General features: G+C 55.5%; 1 protein-coding gene across 7 annotated transcripts in view; it reads right to left on the bottom strand.

The window, feature by feature from the left end:
• The window catches only part of SH3PXD2A (SH3 and PX domains 2A), a 246,485-nt gene that overhangs the window by 77,914 nt on the left and 144,054 nt on the right, over positions 1 to 24,517 (bottom strand). For all 7 annotated transcript variants that reach the window (XM_070633632.1, XM_070556688.1, XM_070556678.1 and 4 more), the window contains one exon: positions 11,673 to 11,701. In XM_070633632.1, the coding sequence (XP_070489733.1) occupies positions 11,673 to 11,701 (29 nt within the window). The remainder of the gene's footprint in view (positions 1 to 11,672; positions 11,702 to 24,517) is intronic.

Here is a 24,517-nt window from a genome sequence, read left to right as displayed (position 1 = left end):
CAACTCACTCCCTACCATCTGTCCCCACAAGTCAGGGGCACAAATATTTATGATCACAGACACTTTCCCAAGTGACCCTGTCTGCATCAGAAGTCAAGTAGATTTGGGGGAGTCAGCGTGGCTCCCTCATCCACCTGCCTGGCACTGTCAGGGCTGCCACTCGAGTGCATCCTTACTCCATAAGGCTGACCCGACTGGAGGGCAAGCTGAGGCCAGGCACAGCAGTCTGGGCCCTGGGTGGGTGGCCCATGGCGGGAGATGCAGCAGGGCTGAGTCGGGAGGCCTCACATCTGTAATTGGACCCTGCCTTTGGGGCAGGCAGGGCTCAAATGCTTCAGCTGACGTCTGGCTGGACACTGCCATCGACTGGAGCAGGATGGGGGTGGGGCTGAGGGGGCAGGGGCTAGGGGCAGAGTTCACTCTTAAACTGAGGTTGTGGATAACCCACTCGTCAAGGTTTGCCGGCCTCTCTCATCTTGCTCTGGGCAGGATCTCTGTACTGTTCACTGACAGTGTCAACTGGCCCCGGAATGTCTGGTTGGTGCCGTAGTCTCAGCAAGTGTCTGGCGCATGGTAGGTACTTACTCAAAATCTGTTCTGAGCCCCTCCAATCAGATCTGACCCTTCAGGGTCTTAACCCTGTCAGCATCCTCATAGCCCCCAAGCACAGTAGGTGGTGCCCAAGAAATCCTCAGTGGCTGATGGAAGGATGCACACTCATTGCACTCAGTCCCAAGGATTTCATGGGGAAACTGAGGCCCAGCTTACCCCACTGTGTCTCCTTGGCACCCAGGGCCCTGCACTCTGTCTAGTCCAGGTTTTGCCTCTGGAGCCACACACAGCCGAGGAAAGACCCTGAGCCTAGCTTGTGCCGGGCAGAGTGGCTCATGGGCAGGGCCCCCGAGCCCGGTAGGCCAACCCTGGAAGGCTGCTGGCTTGCAGCATCTGCTGTAAAGCCTTCAAAGAGAATTTTTAAAAAATTTATCCATAACCAATATGGTCTATGGCAAGATGGATGTTGCAGGAAATGGGAATCTGAGCAAGAACAACTGGCTTATCTACCACGTCTGGTGGGAGCAGGGCTCAGAGAAGCCCTCCATGGTGTGTGCTGGGAGCCCCTGGGCCTCTCTTCACGCCCATCCCTCCCCTGCTCTGCATGGGTCTGGACCAATCCCCTGAGCTCTCAGATGCCACGTAAACAGAGCAGTGTAAGTGTGTGTGTGCGCGTGCGCGAGCGTGCATGCACTGCACGCACGCACACGCGCACGCACACACACACACACACACACACCACTGCTTGGGAAATCCCCACATCTGGCTCTCACGTGACCGAGCAATGCCCAGAAAGCCGCAGCTGGGAGGGCCTGGAGGCCAGGGGAGGGTCAGGAGCGTGTGAGCTCTCGAGGGAGCACAGAGTTAACCCTTTGGCACCACAGCGCAGGGTCTCTGGCTAATGCTGAGCTTCCACCCTGGGGGGAAGCCAGGAAGGAGACCAGTGCTCAGAGGGCCCTGTCCTGGCTCACCGCACAAGTGTGGGAAGGTGGGATCACTTCTCTGGGTCCCCCTGGTCTTCACGTGTGATTTGAAAGGGCTGCTCTTTCTCTGTCCTGTCAGTTCTAGTAAATCATCAGCCTCTGCCTGGAGAGTCCTCCCCTAACAGACCAGGCTGTCAGTCAGCTATTTAACGAGCAGCTCTTCATGCCAGGCCCTGGCTAGGAGGACCATGGCCCTGGAACCGTACGGAGTCAGGGTTCATGTCGTCCTTTCACAGGCAAGCACTCGTGTCCCCCAGGAGACTGCCAGAAGCCAGAGTCCTCCTGATGATAAGGAAAGGGCCAGAGGTGGCCTCTGGGGCAAGTCGTCTCCAACCCAGGCACATGTGTTAATGCTACCGTTAGAACTTTTTAAGCTTCAAGAACTTTAGCGAAGGAGTGGCCATCTGCAACAATCTCTCTGAAACGCACCCAGGAGGTACTCAGTGCCTCAGCCCAGTTCCCAAGATGTGGCACCCTCAGACAGCTAATGCAGAGGCCGACCAGACGTCCTCCGTGGCTGCTCTCCCTCTCCTCTGGCTGACTCACTGAAAAGCCTCAGCCACCAGGAGTGGAAGGCCTCGTCCGGCACCCCCAGGCTGGGCTGTGCCTCCCACGAGGCCCCCTCTCACTCTGCCCCACCCCCACTATGTCATAACCGCTGCTCACTTTCCTACCTCCTCCTCCCACTGAGGGTCCTGAGGACAAGGACCTCATGGTATCCATCTGGGTCCCTGGGCTTCCACCGCAGGGCCTGGCACGAGGAGGTCCATTCATTGGACCAATCTACAAGACAGCCATGGATGGCCAGGGCCAGGGCAGCCAGCTACAGGTCTGGCAGGAGCCATCGAGTCCTAGAAGGCAAGTCTAGCACAGCGTCCATTCAGAAACTTGCTGCCCATCAATTCAGCCCTCAAGGGTTCCCCTCCTCGCAGAGAGCTGCAACTAGCGTCGACTGAGCCATGTGCTTAAAGCAGAAAGAACAACTAAGGTTGTGAAGAAGCTGGGGGAAGGGCCCTCTTCATCAGAACCCTGGGATCAAATGCAATGAGAACTGATGGAGGTCTTGGAGCCACTAGGCTCCAAGGAGGGGCAGCGGATGGCAGGGAGCTGGCAGACCAGGAGAAGAACTGGGCCCACCCTGAAAGATCTGGGACAACGTGATAAAGTCTGCATGTTTGCAAGGTTTCCCCGGGGGGCTGTTGCCAACGTACAAAGACAGTCTTAGTCTGGCCTCTTGTCACGAGCCTGTCATCACAGCTTTATGAGGACCTCGCCCTCCTGCCGGGAACAGTTATGCTCCCAACCCGGACCCTGATCCAACACTCAGGGAACCGAAGGTGGTCCAGTGCTGAGCTGGGGAGACCCTGGATAACGGGGAGAGGCAGCCCCTGGACGCGTGCGGGGGCCTTCTACAGCACGCACCCATTAGCCAGAAGACCAGAGAGGCGGAAGCTCCTCCTTCTGAGCACAAGGAAGAAAGGGACTTTCTGACGGGGGCCCAGTTTTCCTGGTACAAGACTCCAGGTGTAATACTAGCAAAATACGTCTTCGTACCAGCTGCTTGGGTCACACGTGGCAACGACAAGATCCAGGGGACAAAGCACAAAGAGTCAGGGGAAAACAACCACTAATTTTTCCCTGCAAACTTCTAAGTTTTACTGAAACTTTGGAAATTTTTTCCTTGCCATCATATTTCAAAACTCATCAATGATGCCACGAGACAAGTAAGTTACACACGCCACATTTCTGTTTCTAAACAAAGTAACTTTAGATCAGAAAAAGGTGCTAAAACAATAAGTAATGCACATTTTCCCCAGATCTTGGTTTTCCATTGGCTTCATTGTTACTGGAAATGTTTCCTCTTCTGTCACATGTCCATAAACCAAAAAGCCGAAGTGAAGAACAAGTTATTTTCTGGCTGAGGGCCATGGTGGGAGGGATTTCTTTGCTGGACCACAATGTGGGTATTTCCTCCCCCAAGAAGAAAACCTTGTGGAAATATAAGGCAGACGGAGTCTTGTCGCTGCCTCCTAATAAGGCCAGAAGCGAGGTCAGCGGCTGGGCAGGCCCCTTAGATAGCCATTCTCCCAGGCTCCGAATGCTGGGCCAGTGTTCAAGGGACAAGAGACTTGGAATCCTGTCCTCTGACTGGTCCCCCTGTCCCATGTTGGCCCAGCCCCCAACTTGGAAGACAACTGAATCCATCTTCCAGGAGAAGCCCCATCTAGTTGAAGTCCGTCATGGGGGCTCCAGTCCTTCTGTCACCTCACTGCCTGTCTACCCTGAACACCGCCATCAACCCACATGGATGAATCATCCCAAGTTCAACCCTGGCTTCATCTGAGAATCCCCGGGGAGCCTGTCAATAATGCCAATTCCTGGGCATCACCCTCCAGAGATGCTGATTCAGCAGGTCTGGGCAGGGCCTGGGAATCTGTACTTCAACAGGCAGGCTCAGGATTCTGAAGCACACCTCGGGCCTTTGCACATGCTCTTCCCTTTCAGACCATCTTCCTATTCTCCTAGCAGGAGAAGCTAGGTGATAGGAGCGAGGGGGCAGAAAGAAGCTAAGCTAGCAGGGCGGAGGGACTCAAGACTACCAGCTGGCTAGGAGTGAGAGATGTGATTCCAGGATTGGGGGGGGCTCTCCCCTCCCCCACCCCTGCTTCGTGAGTCCTCACTGTCTCTGGCGGGGGAGTCATGGCACAGACGCACACGTGAGCAGCACATTCACTTTCTCCATCGCATCACTGCCACATGGGCTGGCCGTGGAGCTGCCAAATCAATCAGCCCCCTTTCATTCCCAATTAGTTGGCTTTGAACTCCAGGGGTGACATCAGGCAGAGGACCCAGAGCCATGAAAATAAAAACTGTTTAAAAACACCAGGATGGGTGAGATGTGCCAGAAGGCGATGCCTTCACGAGACGCATTTGCTTTTGGAATGGGCCGCTGGAGGGTGCCAGGAATATCTTGGCCATGTTCAATACACAGCCTGGGCCTTTCCCACTGAGGATGGGTGGCTCGGGCAGACAGAAAGCCTTGGAAATTGCTTTGAAAAGTCTTGCTGACATACTCTCCAAGTCTTCCTTTCCAGACTCATCTCCTGCCCTCCCCTTCCCTGGCCCTCTCTTTACTCCTTCCTTCAAACTTCTCAAACTCATACCAGCCAAGTCCTTGCCTGTGCCCGGCTCTCCTGCCAGGGGCATCTGCCCAGCCCTCTGCTCACCTCAATCTCTCGCATCCTCCAAGACACATCTCCAGCCTTGGCTAGCCCCACTCCCTTCTGTTTGACACCCACAGCTTGGTGGATCACAACCCATCCTGTCTTGTATTCACTAATGAAGCCCTCACAACATCTTGCTTTCTCAGCTGAGCTGTGAGCTCCATGGGGCCAGGGACCAGCAACCATCTAAGAGAAATGAAAGCCTCAGGGACCCCGCACTCGGGAGGAGAGTGAAGGCCGCTGCTTTGTCTCTGTGCCTCTCCCTCTGCGGCTGGTGAGCAGGGCAGGCCTGGGGCCCAGAGAGAGCCCGGCTCCGCCCTAGGTCCTACTAGGGCATTCGTCTTGGGGGAAGACGGGCACGAGAGGCCTCACAGACCTGCTCTCTCTGCTTCATGATGGCCCTCCTCACACCTCCGCCTCCTTCCAGGGCTTGGTGGGAGTGTGCTGCGCAGGAGACCGCATTCTGCCCACCCCTCAGCTTGGGCAGGCGGCAGTCCCTCTCTTAGTTGCTTCATCTATAAAAGGAGGAGGGTAGACTAACTGTTTACACTAGCCAGTACTTCCAGGCGGGTTTTGCTTTAAGCAAATCCACTTTATTAAAAACCAAATCACATGAAGAGAAATCAAGGGGATATTAATCACACAGCAAAAAGGGACCCTTTACCAAATGAAGAATCCCTTGTGACCAGTGTGTTCTTCTAGACACCTCGGGGCGGGGGGGGGGGTCTTGGGAGAGGCCCCCTCCCAGTCTATGGAACCTCCTGCTAGAGGTCTTCAGAGCCCAGGTCCTGGCCACCTGTGGATCCCCTGGGCCGTGGCCCAGGAGGGAAGAGACTTCAGTGGAAAGAGGTTTGGATCAGAAGGACCAGATTCGAATCCTGTGTCTACCTGGCTAGGTGACCTTGGGCAAGTGTCCCTTTCCTGGGGACAAGACCACTTGCCGGGGTGTTGTGAGGCTTAATGGCAATTACATGATGATGCACACTCCGCCTTCCCCCACCTGATTGAGGGGAGTCGCTCCTGGAGGAGGACAAACGCCATAGCCAGTGGTCTGTCCTGTGGGAGAGCTGGACACCTATGGTCCTATTCAGAAGAGAAAGAGCTTGACCCTTAGTGAGTGCAGACTGGGCCAGGCACGGTGCTGAAGTTATTTCATATATTAACTCATACTCAAGTCTCAAACAAACTGATGAAGTGCTATCATTACCCCCATTTCACAGATGAGGAAACTGAGGCACAGGGAAGTTAAGGACTCGTCCAAGACCGCACAGCTGGCAGAGCTGGGACGTGAAACCAGGCATTCCAGCTCCAGAGTCTGTGGTCTTAACTCTACAGAATACTCCATCACGGCCGAGTCTGGGTCCCATCTCCCCTGGGGCCAGGCCCAGGGCTCAGAGAATGGAAATCAATGCTTCAAGTGGGTCTTTTTACTCTCCAACTGAAGGTAAGACCAATGTCTCCCCTCCTTTCAGAGCCCATCAATAATTACAATAACAACAATGGCAGCTACTAATATTGGGAGCTGGCTATGTGCTAGGCCCTCTGCTAATTCAATCCTTACATTTAATGGAGGCAGTACTCTTTTTACCCCCATTTTCCATACGGGGGCATGAAGGTCAGAGGTTAAGTGACATGCCCGTCACAGAGCAAACACATGGCAGAGCAGGGGTTCAAACCCTGTCTGTCTGACACCTTAACTCCAAGCAACACGCTTCTCGGCAGTGAAACTACAGTATCGTTGATCTCATCAACTCCATCCAATAATGCAGGTTTTATGACCACTAACATGGAAGCCGGGCTGAGCTCACCAATTTTCCAAGGAAAAACATAAACAGTATTTCATGAGGAACATCAACATTTCCCCGAAAGAACAAACTTGCAACACTCTTGAGCAACCTCATTTACATTTAAACAAACGAGCTGCTCAGCACAGCACAGGGCGCCTGGGGGGGACGGAGCATCACGCCCTCTGCCTGGCAGCAAGCCCAGGACCAGGATGATACCGCAGCATCCGTGGCTGCCTGCGCCCCCTAGTGGTGCAACTCAGACCTCCCCAGCCGTGGGCCCTGGAGAAGGGCAGCCTCTTAGAACTGCGAGAGCACCGTTCCATCTTTCCAGGGCTGAAGAGAAACCCCTGCTCTGGGGAGCCTGCTCCAGCCCCTCTGAGCTCCTGAAATAGTGCTCACCTTGGGGAGGCCAGTCACAGCTAACAGCAACAGGCCCTTCCTACTGCCAGAAGCGGCACAAAACCCTCCAACGGCATCGTCTCCTTGGACCCTCTGCACCTCCCTGCAGGTCGCTGCTATGATGACGACTCCACTTTCCAGGTGTGCTGGCCAGTTTTATGCGTCGATTTGGCTAGGCTACATCCTCAGGTATTCGACCACACACTGATCTAGGTGATGCTGGGGAAGGTATTTTGCAGATGTGATGAAGTCCATGATTATTTGACTTTCAATGAGATTATCCCAAATCCTCTGAGGGGGCCCATGCTCACCAGCTGAAAAGCCTGTAGGGCAGAGCTGCGGCTTCACAGAAGAAGAAATTTCACCTGTGGACCGCAACCCCAGCCTGCCCTTGGATTTCCGATTTGCCTAGCCAGCCTCCACAATCGCATAAGCCAATCCCTTGCAAGAAATCTTTTAATATGTAGCTCCCGTTGGTCCTTTCTCCAGCTAAGCCCTGACTGGACGCTCAGTCCTGCCGACCTGACTGCACAAGTGCTGTCTCTTGATCACCAAAGCCCCCTGCTCCCCGCCCCCAGCAGAAGAACTCCTCCTCTTCCCAGATAACATCCCAGAGGTGAGCCACAGCCATCTGTTTCCTGGCTTGCAGTGTTCATTCCTGCACGCCCGCATCCTTCCATCCACCTGCCCATTCAACAGGCACAAGGGGACCCTGTTCCTGGTGCGAGCCCTACAGCCAAGGGCTTTACTCTCCAGGTGGTGGGACATTGATAATAAACAAGAACCCCCCCCCCCCCAGAGAATTAAAGTGCGCTCAGTGATGTGCAAGGAAGAAGCAGGGTGATTTGAGGGGGGCAGGTAGAAGGTGGAGGATGGGGGCAGCTTCTCTGAAGGGACAATTAAGCAGAACTCTTAAGGAGTCAGCCACGTGAAAGATCAGGGAACAGCATTCCAGGCAGAGGGAACAGCAAGTGCAAAGGCTGTGGGGAGAGAATGAGCTTGAACACAAGGAATGGAAGGTGACCAGTGTGGCTGAGCAGGGGAGGGTGCTGAGTGGGAATGTGGGGTGGCAGGGGCAGAAGAGGGTAGGAGCCCAGGGCAGGATGGCAGGCAGGAGGCAAAACACACAGGGCTGGTAAGCCAGAATAAGGAGTTTATTCTGGGTGGGTGGGAAGTCCCTGGGGGCATTTAAATAGAAAAGCACATTATTTGACACATTTTTTAGAGCTCACTCTAGCTGTGGTGTGAACATCGTGGATGGGCAAAGGCCGAAGCAGGCAGGCCGGAAGCTGGGGGCTTCCAACAGGGTGTGATGGTGGAGGTGGGAGAAGAGGATGGATCCGGAGGTCAGGCCGGCAGGTAAGAGAAAGGGAGGAGTCAAGGATGACTTCCAGATGTTGGGCTCAAGCCACAGGGTGGAGGGCAGGATGGGAAGATGTGGGAAGGGGCAGAGAGAAATGTGAGGCTACACTGTCTCCCAGTTTTTAAGGTCACTGGTCCTGCCTCCTCCATGAGGCTGTAAGCTGCCTGAGAGCTTTCTTCCTGTTGACTCCACCCTCCTCAGGCCTGGCATCAAATTTTGACTCTGTGTCAATAAGAAATCCCTCCAAGAGATCCTCCAAGGAGGAGCTTGGGCTTTGAGGACTAAAATGTGACAAGTGACAACCAGGGAACAGCCTCCATTTCCTCCATGCAAATGTTCCTGGCTGCAGAGCCCCGGGAAGCTCCATGAGCTTCACTATCGAGCCCAGTGAAGCCCTAGATAAGACTCAAATTCTTGGTTTGCCACAGACTGTGGGCGGCCACGGTCTTGGAGCCTGAGGTTCTCGTTTGTAAAATGGGGATCCCACCAGCCACCAGGCAACATGGCTCTGAGCAGCAAATGAGGAAACACATGTAAAGTTGCTAGCACAGAGCAGATGCTCATTAAATAATAATAGTAGCTAGCACTTTTGAGGCACTTTCCAGGCTGCAGGCAGTGTTCTGAGCATGCTAACATACATTCGTTTGTCTAATCGAATCTTCACTATAACCATATGAGGTGTGTATTTGAGTTCTCCAGAGAAACAGAACACGATGTGTGTGTATATACAGAGAGAGACTGATTTTAAGGAATTGGCTCACGTGATTGCAGGGGCTTGGTGAGCCCCAAATCTGATGGGGTAGGCTGACAGGCTGGAGACCCTGGGAAGAGCTGTAGTTCAAGTCCAAAGGCCGTCAGCAGGCAGAATTCTCTCTCTTGCTCAGGGGAGGTCACTCTTCGTTCTATGAAGGTCTTCAAGTGACCAGATGAGGCCAACCCTCATTTTGGGAGGTAATCTGCTTTACTCAAAGTCCACTGATTTCAATGGCAATCTCATTCAAAAAACACCTTCCAGAAACATCCAGAATAATGCTTGACCAAACATCTGGGACCATAGCCCAGCCAACTTGACACATATAATTAACCATTACAAGATGGATATGAATATTATCCCTAATTTACACAAGCGAGAACAGGCACAGAGAGGGTAAGAGGGCTGCCCAAGGTCTCAGAGGAGAAAAGCCAGGCTCTAAACTCCTGCCGTCTGGCTCCAGAGCTGGCACTTCCAACCATGACACTAAGTGGCTATTATCATAAGCACACCAACATAAATTAAATTTCTCCATCCATCCTTTTCCGGGCCTGGGGAACCGGGGGAGGTTTTCCTTGGGTGGGGCCCTGCGTTGCTTAGGAAGCCAGCACAGAACCTGAGCCTCAGAGATGGGGGGTAGGGGAGCTTGAGAGGTTATCTGGTCCAGCTCTTGACTTTACAGGGGGGAAACTGAGGCCCAGAGTAGAGAAGGGTCTTGCCCCAGGTCCATGCCTTCAGAGTGTAATGATGCAATGATGACAGTGCTGCTGATACACTGATACTTCCATGGGACTGAATAGTTGGGACCATTCCACATTAACCTATTTAATCTTCTACGTATGAGGTGGATACTATCATCACCTTTGTTTTAAAGAGAAAATGAGGAAACTGAGGCAGAGAGGTTATGAAACCTGCCTAAGGTCACATAGAGCCAGAATCTGAGCCCAGGCTCAACCAGCCTCTGAGGCCCGGGGTGAGTTTCTTGGGGAGGGGTTGTGACAGAACACAATGCCAGGTTTGCCTGTCCTTCCCAGTTCTCCCACCTGGGGCTCTGACTGCAAGTGACAGCTCAGGCGACGCTGTAAGTCCTCAGGTTCTTAATGCAGCCTCACCCTCCTGTTCATGGAGGAAATGCCCCTCTGTGCCTGTGGGCCAGCACACCAGAGACCCCCCCTGCCCAGGTGACATGCACATGTGCATACACATCCCACAGCCAGACATGCCCCAAACAGGTACACAAACACACACAAACACAGACTCCAATCCACACCCAGAGACATCCCAGCACACTGGCACACACCCAGCACTTATGTACCTGAACATGTAAACATACCCTCAGAGCACACAACTACGAAGACCCACATGCACACATATAACCCCACATACACACATGCCTCTCGATATATACACCAGGACACAAGTTTCCTCGTGCCAATAAACATATAAGCAAGCACTTGTACACACAAAACATACAAACCCATACTCAGAAACACACACTATGCAATTACAGCCATTCCAATTCACTTCCCATCCACCACACATGGGCACACACACCTCTACTGATCCACAGCCCAAGGCACTTGGACACAGATATCTCCCCACAGGAGCCATTCACGTGAACCATGTGTTGATATAGGCTTCCCACATTCCCGAGGGCCAGACCCCCCCCCCTCCACTGGCCGGAGGGCTGCCAACCCCCATAACTCATCACCCCCATAAATACGGACAACACACATACCAACACAGATCTCTCCAGTCCGCTCCCCTATCCCAGTACACACACTGTCCTAACTCCTAGGGCCCACCCTCCCACAGTTAACTACACCCCGCCCACATCCAGGCGTGTTCAAGCCCAGCCTCTGCCACCCACAGAGAACCCTTCTCTGACCCCAGCAGCCGGCGCCCAGCACACAGCGTCCGAGGACTTGTCATGCCTCTCTCCCAGTCTCCACCCCGTTCGCAAACTCCGAGTGGGCCCTGGCACCTGTCCGGCCAATGCCAGGGCGGGTCGGCCCCCTCCCATCCGCAGCTCTGCTGCCATCTCGCAGAGCCCCCACCCCCGCAGCAAGGAGAACGCGCCCGGAGCTGGGGGTGGTGGGGACGGTCTGCGCTGCAGGCGTTAAAAACTCACAGTCACTCAAGTGCGACCCCCCTTTTCAGTCCTGGCTCTCACCTTCGCACCGGGAAAACCCTGCGTCTCCATTAACCCTTTCAGCACCGCGACACCGCAGGAAAGACGCAACGAGAAGTCACAGCAGTGCCCAGCTGTGGGCACCGCAGCCCAGGAGGGAAGAATCCGGCTGCCAACGTTGCGGGGTCTTAGGACCTTCACGAGACACCCCCACACTCTCCATGCACCCACCCCCATTCCCACAGGGGAGAGCCCGGGAGAGACGGAGGGATCAGTGGGAAAAGGAGAAGGTGTGAGTACCAGAGAGCTTAGAGGGCATGGGCTGGGGAGGGGGGCAACTGAAGGGAGGACCCCGGCCCCGTAGGACCACCGGGCGGGCGAGCAAGGACAAGCCCCCAGAAAAGTCCTCCGCAGGATCGGAGAGGCGCATGCATGATGCTGGAGGGGAGGTTGGAGGGAAGAACGCCCGGAGGCTCCCTTACCTGATTTCCTTTTGGAACTGCCATAGTCCCTGAAAAAGAAGCAACAACAGATAGACATGGTTAGGGCCGGGAGAAGACACAAGGCTGCGGGGCTGCAGGGCTGCAGGGCTGCGGCTGCGGGGCGCCCACGGGCCGGCTGTGGTGGGTCCCCCGCGCCGCCGCTCATGTGATCTCAGCGGCCAGCGAGCCGCGCGCACCGCAGCCGCACGCACTGCGCGCCGCGCCGCCCGCGGGTGCCCCGCCAGCCCGGCCTCGGGCGCGAGCCCCGCCCCGCCCCGCCCCGCCCCGTCCCGGCCGGCCGACGGGAGGGGCTCGGGGGCCCGCTCGAGCCCTTTCCCAGGCACCTTCCTGGTCCTCAGCGGATGGGGGAGGGTGAGGCAGGTTCTCCCGCACTTCCTAAATAGGGAAACTGAGGCCCTGGAGGGTGGTCGCTAGAACCCAGGCCCTGCCTGGCGCTGGGAGCCAGCTCCCCTCCCCTGCAGCCCTTCCCTTCCCAATTCTTTGCATTGCTTGCATATGCCCCCTCAGCCCTTAAGTCACTGAAATGTCACCTCCTCAACGTGTCTTCCTCGACATCCTCCCCTTCTGTCGGCCTCAGGGTAATTACAGATTTCCGTGACAGTTGATTAAAGGCTGTCCCGCCATAGACCCAAGGCTCCCTCAGCTCACACTGTGGGTCGTCTCCTCCCCTCGGCATCCCCTGGGCCTGGCCTAGGTGATGGGTGAGTATTGGCTGTCGGCTGAATGTTGAACACGCTTTTCTCCTTAAAGGCTCAGGCTGGGGACCTGGGGATTCAGCTGGGGTGAGGGCAGAGCATGCTGCAGGGGTAACTGGGAGGCCAGGAATGGCAGGAATAGAGGTTGAGCTTCTGAGTACATGAGCACTGGGTTCAAATCCTGTCGCTGGCAATAAGTCAACCCCTCCCCCCTCCATTTACCTGCCCTGGACTACACCAGCCCGGGGCCTGCCCTGCCCGCTAGACTCAGGATGAGGCTGTTTCCTGACTCCTGCCCCCACTGGCCTGCTGTTGGCCCCCACCTCCCCTTCCATTTAACAGTCCTCAGAGGAGCCTCACAAGGCCCTAACTGCCAGAGGTCTGTTCAGTGCTCAGGAGGGGCTGGCTGCAGATCTCTCTGGAGACAGAGGAAATACCTTTCATTTCCCCTGGGGATCAAAAAAAATGCCAATTGCCAGGCTGCGGTCAAAGCGAACTGGCCAGCTAGGTCTGCCTGCTGGAAAGAGGGGGCTCGTGGAGGAAGGGAGAGCAGGTTCACAGGGAAGGGAGTCGGCCTCATGGAGACTCCCCGAGATTCCAATTCTGGAGGCTTGGGGAGTGACCTGGGCTTTGGGGGCATTTGCTGAGCTCCAAGGCAATTTGCCTCCACAGCCAAGGTTGAGGGGCTCCCCTTCTCCTAGGCTCCTATGCTTCCCAAAGTTTGGCCTGGGAACCCAATGAATCAGACTGCTGGGCGCGAGGCCCGGGAACCTGCCTTTCTGACCTCCCCCCCACCCCCCGCTTGAGACTCCCTTGGCATTTATTCCATGCCTCTTTCAATCCTCACATCCACACTAAGAGGAAGGTTCTATCACCCCCAGTTTACAGATGAGGACACGGAGGTTCAGCCACTGCCCAAGGTCACCCAACCTGGGGAAGGGCTGTGGCTTATGAGCGTACCTGCAGGAATGAATACTGCAGGGTGGGTGGGGCGGAGGAGAATTTGTTGAATCTGTGGCCTCGGAAAGGAGTTAGGAAGGTGGGAGAGTTCCCGCCTCCCCCGACTGGCACTCCAAGAAGGCCTGAAGAAGGGCATGCTCATCTCCCTGGGGTAGAAGGGAGACCAAGGAGAGACTGTGTCCTGGAGGGCCTGGCTGTGCCCCTCAAAGGGCAACTGTGGGGAGAATTCCGAGGGAGAAGGAGGAGAGCATTGTATGGCGGCTGCGTCCTGCCCAGCAGACTGGCCACTCCCGAGGGAGGAATTCATTCCTCAGGCTTTATTGCAGGGTGAGGCCTGGGGAAGGGCAGGGGAAGCTGCCCCCCATGCCCCAGCTCTTTCCTGCTGGTCCTGTAGGAGAGGCCCTCTAGGCCTGGGACCACAGTGGCCACTGACCATCCCCTGGCTGCCGGGAGTCTAGACAGAGCGTGGCTCCCTTGCAGTGAGAGCCACCTTCTCCCCTCTGTTTGTACAGCTGCGGGCTGCCCAGGGTTCTCTTTGAGCTTGTCAACAGTGCCGGCAGGGAGGCAGGCAGGTCATTATCGTGTGACTGGAGCACACTGAGGCTCAGGAGTGAGACAGGGACATCATTCACAGGTGCTGAGTGCCTCCTCTGCCAGGCCCGGGTCAGCGATTCCCAAGCTGGTCACTCAAAGGGGTCATCTGGGGAGCTGGTTACCACTTCAGATGTGCTCCCCCCCCAAAAAAAAACATATCGCACTGCTTGCATCGCTGACAAATCCCCCTAGGGGTTCCGAGGCTGGACTAGCGTTGGCTGAGAACCACGGGCCCAGCAAAGTCTTCACTCCATTTACTGCAACCCTGACAGGTAGGCAGGAGTAGTGCCAAGGGCACTCCAGTCCCCACACCATCATCTCCATCAGGACCCCAGGCATCCCTAAGAAACATTTATGCTTAGTGAGAAGAATATGCTTGCAGTGCCAAAGAAGCTTCCAGACAAATCCCCTGGCCTGCCTGTCTTTCCACCATCCCCTGGCAGGCTTGTCCTTCAACCATAGTAGAAATCCTTCCCACCAAGGATTTTTGGATCCCCTGCAGTGGTGTGGTCTCCTGGGTTTGCAGGCGAGGACAGCAAAGCTTAGAGAAGCTAGACAACTTGTTCAAGGTCACACAGTGAGTAGATGAGGCTGGAATTAGGCACCAAGAATCCAGGCCTTACTCTGTGGCTCAAGGTAAATCCCTAATCACTGCGACCCTCCCGGTACCCTGGAGCAGTGAGTGCAGGGGAGGGAGGGGATGACGAGGCCCTGGGGCCTGAGAAGCAAGGGGGTTAAAGGTGTGGAGCCCAGGTCCTGGCAGTGGGGGGCCAGGCTGTGACTGAATGGTGGGAATGGCAGGCATAGGAATCCTTCACACAGGATCTGGCCTCCAGCCAGAGCAGGCTCGGCCCTAATAGGAAACCTCTTGGAGGTTTCTGGTTAGGCACCTTTTAGCAAAGCCATTTCGTATTTTTAGCCACTGATTATACTGAGAAGCAGCTTAGGTATCCAGTGGCTGGGACTCCCCTATCCCTCACAAACCAGGGCATGGGGGGAAAAGGGCAGGGTCCCCCCTCCCACCCCCGCCTCTGGCACGCCCACGTCCTGCTGTCCTGCAATCAGCCCTGGCCTGGGCAGGACAGCAGGCCCTCTGTTGGGGTCCACTTCCCTTATAACTCAGGATCCCTCCCTCCCCACCTCCCCTCCTTGCTCTTCTCCAATTCCAGCCCTGAGCTGGTGCTGACAGTCCCCACCCTGCTGGTGATTCCACTCCGGGTAGGTCACAGTCTAGCCTGCTTCCGACTTGCTGCTGAATCACGATCTCCCAGGGAGCCACAGGAAGGAGAAGGGGAGGGGAGCCAGGGCTACTGTCTCCCTCTAGCGCAGCCAGAAGCTAATGTAATTGAAAAGGCCTCCAGGCCGTGTCCTGACACGGCTCCATCAGGCCACTTGGCATTCTCTGCAACTGGTTGGGGGTGACGAAGACCACAGGTACAGTGACCAACCATCCTAGGCAAACTGGGACATGGGACTTTCAGGACTCAAACTGGGAAAGTCGCAGACAAACCGGGACAGTTTGTCATCCTGTGGTCCACAGGTGAGGCATGGCTGGGGGAAAGGAGTGGGGTGCTTCCAACCCAGCACCACCCTCCTCCCCCATTTAAACAGGGACACTTGAGGCCTCCCGCTCCCCACCATGATATACACAGTTCATCTCTTGGGTCCTTCCTCCTAGGCTGATGGCACCTGCCCAGTGAGGGCAGGTTCTCGAAAGAGACAGACTCCAGTTCAACTCTCCGCTACCTGCTAGCTGAGTGGTCATCGTGGGCTACTTCCTTCCCCTCTTGAGCCTCTATTTCTCTACCTGTAGAATGAGGAACCCCTTAAGATTTGGGGAAGATGAAACGTACAGTATGCACAAAGCGGTTCACAAAGTCCCTGCACAGAAAATGCTACATAAATTGTCTTGGTTATTATTCTTTCCTACCTAGACCGCACCTCACCTCAGTTGCTACCCAAATGGCAAAGGCCTGTTTAAACTTGGACCCTGCAGAGCCCCCTAAAACAAAAGGGGCTTCTTCTTAAGGACCTCACCACACACGATGCTGGCAGCAGTGCCGAGCGTGGGCCATCCCAGCCCCCATTTTCAGAGTTCTGGTATCCATCGAATGTTGCCCACCCAAGAGAAGCCTGTTTCTAGAAGTGAAAGTTCGCACAGGGCTTGTCTGGCAACAATCGTATTTTCAGGGCAACACTGACCCATAGGAACTGGTATGCTCTGGACTCACTGGATGCCTTTAACCTCCCAAGGAGTGGCCAACTCTCAGAGCCCCAAACCAAGGGACGTAAAGGGCCTTGAGTCTTCATGCTAATGGCACCTGGAAGGCTCAGCTTTCCTTTTCTTTTTTTTTCCTTTCTTTTCTCTTGGTGAGACATGCTGCTCTCCTCCCCTGACGTCCTAGTGAAGGGGCTTGTGTTGGAGACAGCAAAGAGGGCGAGGCCAGAGGGAGAGGTGGGAAAGGCACATAACAATTCGTTTGTGTCGGCCACCTGCTTTTGCACATGACCCCCACCCTCTGCTGTCCCTCGGAAATCCCCGGCAGGCATTTGACCTTCATGGCTCTGAAGAGGGCAGATGGTGTTCATCCATTTTATGGATGAGGAGACTGAGCTGCTGAGGGCTTCAGTGGCTCGCCCAGGCTCATGAAGCTAAACCGACAGTCCTGACCCAGAATGATCCCGCACTGAGGCCCAGCAGAGAGTGGGCTGCAAAGAGAGGACTCGCAAGCAGCAGGAGCAGGCTCCCCCAGGGAGGGAGAGGTGAGGGTTCCCAGAGTGAGAGGCAAAGCGAGGAAGAGCCACTGAGGCAGCGGAGAGAATAGGAAAGGAAGGCAGTCTGGCTGGGCTGGCTGTGTGGAAGGATGCTGAGTCCCTGCCAAGAGGAATTCTGAGTGCTACAGGGCTGTGTCCTCTGCTGCCTGCCCGCCCCCCCCCCCCCACCACTTTCCCATTCCCATCAGTGAGTGTCCTGGCAGAGGACACGCACGCACAAACTTCCAGCCTGATGTTCTCACCCTCCTGTCTGCTGGCTGACATTGGCTGCTCGGCCCAGGATGCCCGTCTGCAGGGCCTGCTGCTGCTGGAAAGTGCTTAAGAGACTGGCTGGGTTGCCAGATGGCTGTGGGTGACCTTGAGAGCCAAGTGGTCTTGGGGACATAGCCACTACCTGGAAGATGGGGGCTGGGGCGACGGTATGCAGCCTTGGCCAGGGAAGGGATGCAGAGCCCTTGAAGTATGTAAAGATGCCTTTGAGTGCTGTTATTAACCAATAAGCACTTTCCAGCTCCTGCTGTAGGCTGTCTCGTGAAGGCCTGTGCAGGCACAGGAGAAACGGGCGACATGCTCCTGGCCTGCAAATTTGGGGTGAAGTCGGGGGAACAAAACTGCCTCGCATTCTGAGAAAGCTAGCATTCTGAGTCAATCTATGCAAGAGTCACAGGAGTGTTAACACTCCAAGTCAGAGAAAAAAAGAGATCCTGGGGCTGTAGGTCTTCCAGGCAGCTTCCTAGAGGAGGGAGCTTTGAGCTGGGCCTTGAAGGATCAGAGGAGTTTGCATCCATGGAGAGGTTAGAGAGGGGAAAGTTCCACAGGCAGGAACAAGTAGCTCCAAACAGGAGGAGTTGAACTGGGGAGGGCTGGTGAGCAGATTGCAGGGGAGCACTTGATGTCCTGCTGTGAAATCTGGAAGGTTTCAGAATCAAGGAGTGATGTGGTCAGGGCGCAGCTGGAGGAGGACTGTTGTTAAGAGGCGAGGTGGATAGCCTGGGGGGAGGGACAGGAGAGAGGCTGTCACGAGTCTGGCACTGGTGTCAAGACCCAGGTTCTGGGCCTGGCTTTGCCCCTTAGTGGCTGTAGGACCTGGATAAGCCACTGCAAACTAGTGCTTTTCAAATGACAGGTTGTGACCCATGAGTGAGTTCTGAAATCACCTTAGTGGGTCCCAACAAGCATTTCAGAAAGATAGAATAGACAAAATGATCGAGTCACCCATAGTCAGGGAATGTATCGTTTTGTGAAACTTCTCTTTCAGATGTCTGTCTGCCTACCTGTCTGTCTGTCTGTCTTGTCGGTGTGTATTGGGTTGTAACGTGAAATTTCTTACTGTGGCAGACACAGTTTTAAAAACACTGACACTCTGTCGAGACCTCAGTTTCCCCATCCCTAAAATGAGGTGACTCTGAGTGTCGTCACAGGCGGTTCACTCTCCGTGAAACCGATGCAGCGAGACAGAGCATGTTGGTCCAGGAGCCAAGCGAGGAGGGTCTCAGCTGAGGTCTGGGGAACGCTGGGGGATTTTTCCACCCCACTTGGCCCCTAGCTGGTTTTCTGTTCTGGCTTTTGAGAGCCTTTGCACGGAATGGTCTCGAGGGGCAGCGACCTCCAGGCAAGACAGACAGAGGGGGCATGAATGCTGTTCTGTGCCCCCATTTGCGCCCTGATCTAAATTGTGGCACTGAGGGCCCTTGTGTCCAACAAGAATCCGTCCTTTCTCCGCAGGGGCTGTGTTTTCCAGGGTTCTGAGAATGGGCCCCATTGTGACCATGTGGACAGTCGAGAGAGGCCGGAATTCCTGCCCCGGGGTGAAAACGCTGAATTCCTGGGGAGGGAAGGGGGCTTGGGCACCCCCAGCTGTGTTGCTGAGAGGCCGATGCTGTGGCTATCACAGACCCCAGAAACTGCCCAGGCATTGTGCTTGTCTCCTGGACATCCCAGAGGGTCTCTGCCGCTGCTCCATCCACAGCAAAGCACAAAGCACTGTCTGTCTGTCTGTCCGTCTGTCCCCTCTGACTGGACTCACCATTCTGGGCAAAGGCCTTGAGCATGTCTCCAGCACTGGGACGGGCTCCACTGTGTCCAGGCCTCAGAGTAGAGGGTTGAAAGTGTGGGGAGTGTGGAAGCTGCATTCAGCCACTTACTAGTCTGTGACACAGGCAAGTTACTTAAGCTCTCTGTACCTGCAGTTGTCAAAGGGGATAAACACGGTTCTACCTTTGTTGTTGTTGGGAGGATCGCCTGGGATAATGTGCAAAGCTCTTAGAATGGCATCTGGCACTTGAACAGGACCCCTGGCCAACAGCCTGCTCCACGAAAGGGGCTGGGTTCAGCGTGTGGACAGCAGCCAGAATATAGGAAGTGCTGACCTACCCCCATCATGGGTATGGACTTTGCAAGACCCTGGCTCTATCACCCATGGTGCCAGCTCAGAACCATGAAGACAAACAGGCCTGGCCCCCACCTGTGTACACTCCAAGGAGTCCCACCCAGAGGGTGACTAACAAGCCATCTCTGGAAGAGAGGGAGGATGGGGCGTGGGGACGCAAAGCTGGTTTTCTAGAGGGGAAATGAGGCCGTGCAGCCCCCTGGCCATGGAGTGCTGTGAACTCAGAGGCCACCCAAACTCCTGCTCTCTACTCTGCCAGACTGGCCACAGGGGCTCCCTGGACTTCTGGGGACAGCATACCAGACGTGGGGAATCATGGAAGGGACAGTAGCAAGATGCTGTGATGGGTTCAACTACAAAGTCCCTGGAGAGAAGGGCAAGGAGGGTCTTCTATGTTTGGAGGCTTTTCCTGTCTCTCTCCAAGTGCATTTGACTGTCTGTCCATCTGTTCACCCACCCACCCATTCATCCATCCACCCACCCATCCATCCATCCATCCATCTATCCACCCACCCACCCACCCATCTATCCATCCATCCAACCAGCTGTCCATCTATCCATCCATGTCTTAACTGGGGGGTTGCTGTATAACCTAGCCTTGTGTATGAGCAGAAGAGTGCTGGAAAACTCAGTTCTGCCCTCACAGAACACACTGTCTAGCTGGAGAGATAAGACAACAGGAAAACAAAACACACAAGTTATTACTTTGTGATTAGGTGCCCCAGAGCCTGGCCAAAGGACATGTTGTATAGGAATCCTCAGGAAGGGGAGGTCAGAGTGGTCTGGTGTGGTTGCGGAGGGCTGCCTGGAAGAGGGGGCACTAGAGCTACCCTTAAAAGATGAGTATTTAGGGCAGAGGCAGGAAGGAGATTTGGGGTGGAAGGGATGATGTGAGCAAAGGTGCAGGGGCAGGAACGGATGTGGAATCATGTGCATGTGTGTGTGTGCACGTGCCTATGCACGCACACTGGAGCTGAGGGTGAGGAGATCTCTGGGAGGCTGTAAGCCTGGCGGGCAGGACACGCAGCTGGAGTTGGACTGCAAGCGAGGAAAACGGCTCAGATTTGAGAAAGAACTTGTCAGTGGGAGAAACCGGGTGGTGATGTTTGTAACAGATCTTCCCCTGGAAAGTGGCAGCACCAGCTCCGAGACTGAGAATCGGGTCTGGTCTGGGTCTGGTTTTCCCTGTTCAGGCTGTGGATGGGGACTTCTTTCAGGGGAGACAGAGGACTGCCTCACTCCCCCAGTTGCAGGGGCCCCATCTGTAGAGGTGTGCCTGATCTGTGTGTCTCGACAGACACCAGGGCCCCACTGCTGAGCAGACCTCTGGGCCGCTCCTTGGCCATGGGCCCCTCACTCCCCAGCCCTGGCCTAATTTTGAGCCGGGGCTGGGAAGCTGGTAGCTTAGGCCAAGTGCTCCCTACTGCCCACAGGCCCACGAGCCAGCCTAAGGCCTAGCTGGGTTCCTGTTCCTGCCTCGGCCTCCATGGGAAAGGGTGCTCGGAGCAGGGCCCCAGTATTCTCCCGGGCACCGAGCCACCTGCACTTGCTGGGAGGGCTGGGCTCTTGGAGCTCATGTGGTCGCCTCTTTCAGTGAGAACCCTGCATTGCCCAGACTCTCTGGAACTCCACATCACAAACACACAAGCACTGAGCACCCAGATGGGCCAGGCCCTGTGATGCCTGCTTTTCTCTGAGGCAAGTGCTTTAGGTCCTTTTTTTTTTGGAGGAAGATTAGTCCTGGGCTAACATCTACTGCCAATCCTCCTCTTTTTGCTGAGGAAGATTAGTCCTGAGCTAACATCTACTGCCAATCCTCCTCTTTTTGCTGAGGAAGATTGGCCCTGAGCTAACATCTGGGCCCATCTTCCTCTACTTTATATGTGGGATGCCTGCCACAGCATGGCTTGCCAAGCGGTGCCATCTCCACATCTGGGATCCGCACTGGTGAACCCCAGGCTGCCGAAGTGGAATGTGCGAACTTAACTGCTGCACCACCGGGCCGGCCCCTGTAGGTCCATTTTATAGATGAGGCTCAGACAGGTTAAGTAACTTGCCTGGTGCCACACAGACAGCAAGGGGGAATCAGGGTTGCCTGTGCTTATGGCCACTGCGTGCACCCTCCCATCCTCTAGAGTTTCATATCCTTCCAAGGCCCAGGGAGGGGTGTCTCCTCCAGAAAGCCCACTCACCCCCAAGGGCACTGAGTGTCCCAATTCTGCCCCCAACACCTAGCGGTGCCCTACGTGGAACTGCCTAATAGAATTCTCTGTGATCATCAATGGCAATGGCCTCTCTCTGCACTGTCAAGTCTGGTGGCCACCAGCCACTGTGGCTGTTGAGCACTCGCGATGTGCCGAGTGGGACCCAAGAACTGAATTTTTAATCCTCTTTAATTTCAATTAAAATTTTAATTTAAATAGCCACAGTGTGTTGGCTAGCGCATTGGACAGTGTGGCTGGGACCAAGGGTCTGAATTTGGCACAGGCTGGAAGGTTTGTGTGGCTGACACAGAGGACGTGTGTGTGCAGCTGAGTTCAAATCCCAGCTCTGCCAGACAGATTATTTAGGGTCTCTCTGCCTTCATTTCCACTCTGTAAAGAGAAGAGACAGACAGGACCCACCTAATCGGATGGCTGGAGGATAAAACAGGTAGCACATATTAAGGGCCTGGTGCACGGTGAGTCTCAATGCAGGAGAGCAAAGGCTCCCAGCCTCCGGCCCACTCCCCCACCACCCCCTACCCGGCACAGAGCTCTGCCCAAGGGCTAGTGATTAACCCTGGGGTGGGGGGCGGTGCTCTTGGGGGAAGCAAGGCTTGTAGGCGATATGAGACGACCACCTGGGACAGGCTGGGCAAGGCCTGGGGGGGTCTTGGGAAGATGTGGGGAGACTGGCCGGGCTGGTCCCAGTGGGGTGGGCCAAGGCTTGGGGTGTCTGTTTGAAGATGAAGAAACCCAGGTGCAGGGGGGAAAGCCACTCCACCAAGACCACACGGCTAGGGGGTGGCAGAGCTGGCGCGTGGCAGGGCTGAGGGATCCAACTCCATCAGAATGACTGTTATTCCTTTCACATTCTGCAGGACTCCCCGCTGCGGCCAGGCTGCTGGGCCTCCCAGGGGCCTTGGCCTCACTGACCGGAGGTGGCTGTCACTCCAGCCAAGCCTGGATCCCCCTCACTACTGGACCAAGTGGCCGACGTCATGAGGCTGCTCCACAGTGGGCAGGTGGCTGCCACACTCTGTGCAGCGGGCACTTGAAATGCAGGACAGAGGGGCTGTCTGCCCAGGGCAGTGTGCCCAGGGAACTTGGGGTGCTCCTGCGCCAGCCTGGGCCCAGGGTGAGCTGGGGGCCTCCCACGGGTCTGCCAACTGCCGCCCTGAGCAAGCACATGAGAGGGAGGGTCTAATGAGGAGTCCCGAGAGACACCAAACAGGGGCCACCCAGCGTGGGGTCCACGAGCCCTGGGGGATGGCAGCCCTCTCTGTGCCTCAGTTTCCGCGACTTAAACAATCAGGGCATTGGACTGGGCCCCACCTGACTTCTGCAAAGAGGCCTCCAGCTCCAGGCCCCAGACAGGCCTGCATCCTACTTGCCACAGGAGGGGCAATCTGGGACCCTGGGTAACAGCTTCCTGCCCCAGCCCTCCTCCAACCAGCCTTCCCGTCGGCACCAGACCTGCTCTCTCCCCTCTGGGTCAGCCCAGCTCCAGCTACAGCGAAGTTCTGCTCCCCAGGACGCCCAATACAGATCCCAGTGGGCCAGCACTGGCCACAGCCTCCATCCTCAGCCATGTAATGACATCTGAGCTTCTACTGCCCAGAGGTCCCCTGAGGCCCTGGAGCAGGCGTGAGCCCTTGGACCCCAGAGCATAGTGGGAAAGGGAGAGGGGGATGGAGAGAGTGGGTCAGGCCTTGGTGGGAGTCACCACCAAGCAGCCCCCCGACCCCGAGTGAGCCCTTCTTTCACAAATGGGGGAAGGCATACTGCCATTATTGCTACTGCTGTTATTATTACTAATACTGCAACTGACAAGAATGGTACGTTTCTCAAGCATTTACATTATACCAGGTTCCAAACTAAGCTCTTGACTCCTATCAGCTCATTTCATCTTCACAGCACTCGTACGTGGTAAGTTCTCTTATTTCTCCCATTTTACAGAAGAGAAACGGAGGATCAGAGAGGGCATATAGCTTGCCCAAAGTAACACCGCTTGTGAGTGACAGGGACAAGATCTGAGTCCAACCTGCCTTAGTCTAGTGTGTAAATCACTTACCACCTCAAGGCTGATAAGGACACCTGTAAAATCCAGACAGATAAGCCAAATTTGGAGTAGGTGGGGAAGAGAAAGGGAAAATGAATGCAGAGACTCAGGGCCAGGATATTAAGGTCTAGACATTTCCTTGGAGAGGTCACACCTGCAGCGCTGGTGTGAGGACAGCTGCGAGGAAGGGGAAACCCGGGTGCGACACGTGGCAGTGTCCAGGACCACGCGCTCAGGGAGGCCTGCGGTTTTTGATTCTCACGGCCCCATCAGAGCGCCGTGGCCGACAAGTCTCCTGTTCTGCTCGTGGGGGCTCTGCCCCAAAGTGCCCGTCAGTAGGCAAGCGGCCGGGCTGCAGCCCAGGGACCCCCAAAACCTGGCCTAGCGCAGCTCCGTCTTCCTTTCCTTAGTAGCCCGTACCACGACCAGTCAGTCTTTGCTGTTCCCTTGTTTTTGTCTATTTCCTCCCCTTGACTGTAGGCTCCATGAAGGCAGGAGCTGCGATGTCTCCCCAGGCCTCATACAGGGCTGGGCACAATCCATGTTTGCTGAATGAATGCAAGAATGCCCTGAGCGCTGGCAACCAGGTTCAGGGCTGCCAGGCGGTTCCGAGGGGCTGGCCAGAGCTGAGCTCCAGGCAGACCCTGGGCTTCTGCCCTGCCCCGCCCAGTAAAGGCAGTGGAAGTGCACTGCCTCCAGGAGGTCTTCCCTGATAATTACGATGGGTCTGCAAGCGGTGACGTTACTTTGTGTAAAATACAAAAGGGCTGGAGCAGTCTCGGTGAGCAGAGTCCACCCTGATTACTCGGTGCATTTCCTGTCCATTTAGGAGGACGGCCTTGGCCTCCTGTGCTCCCTACTCTGTCTGTGGCATCACCCAGGGTTGTCAGGGAAGCTACCATGGCATCACAGTGAGCCTGCATGCTCTTGCTGACATCCCGCATTATCGCTTCCACTGTATCTCTCTCCTCCCCCGCTGGACCGCCATGCCTCCCTGCCTCCCTGGCAGGGCCCAAGTCTGAGAATAAGGGTATGTGGGCTCAGGAGGTGCTGGCTGTGTACTGGGCATGACTATGCACTGTGACGTGCTTCATATACATTATTTCAATTCTCTTGACCACCCCAAGAAGGTACTATCCTTACCCCCC

The sequence above is a fragment of the Equus przewalskii genome, chromosome 1 (assembly GCF_037783145.1).
Source record: "Equus przewalskii isolate Varuska chromosome 1, EquPr2, whole genome shotgun sequence".
NCBI lineage: Eukaryota > Metazoa > Chordata > Mammalia > Perissodactyla > Equidae > Equus > Equus przewalskii.
The sequence above is the reverse complement of the archived record's forward strand: the minus strand, read 5'-3'. Positions and strand labels throughout refer to the sequence as shown.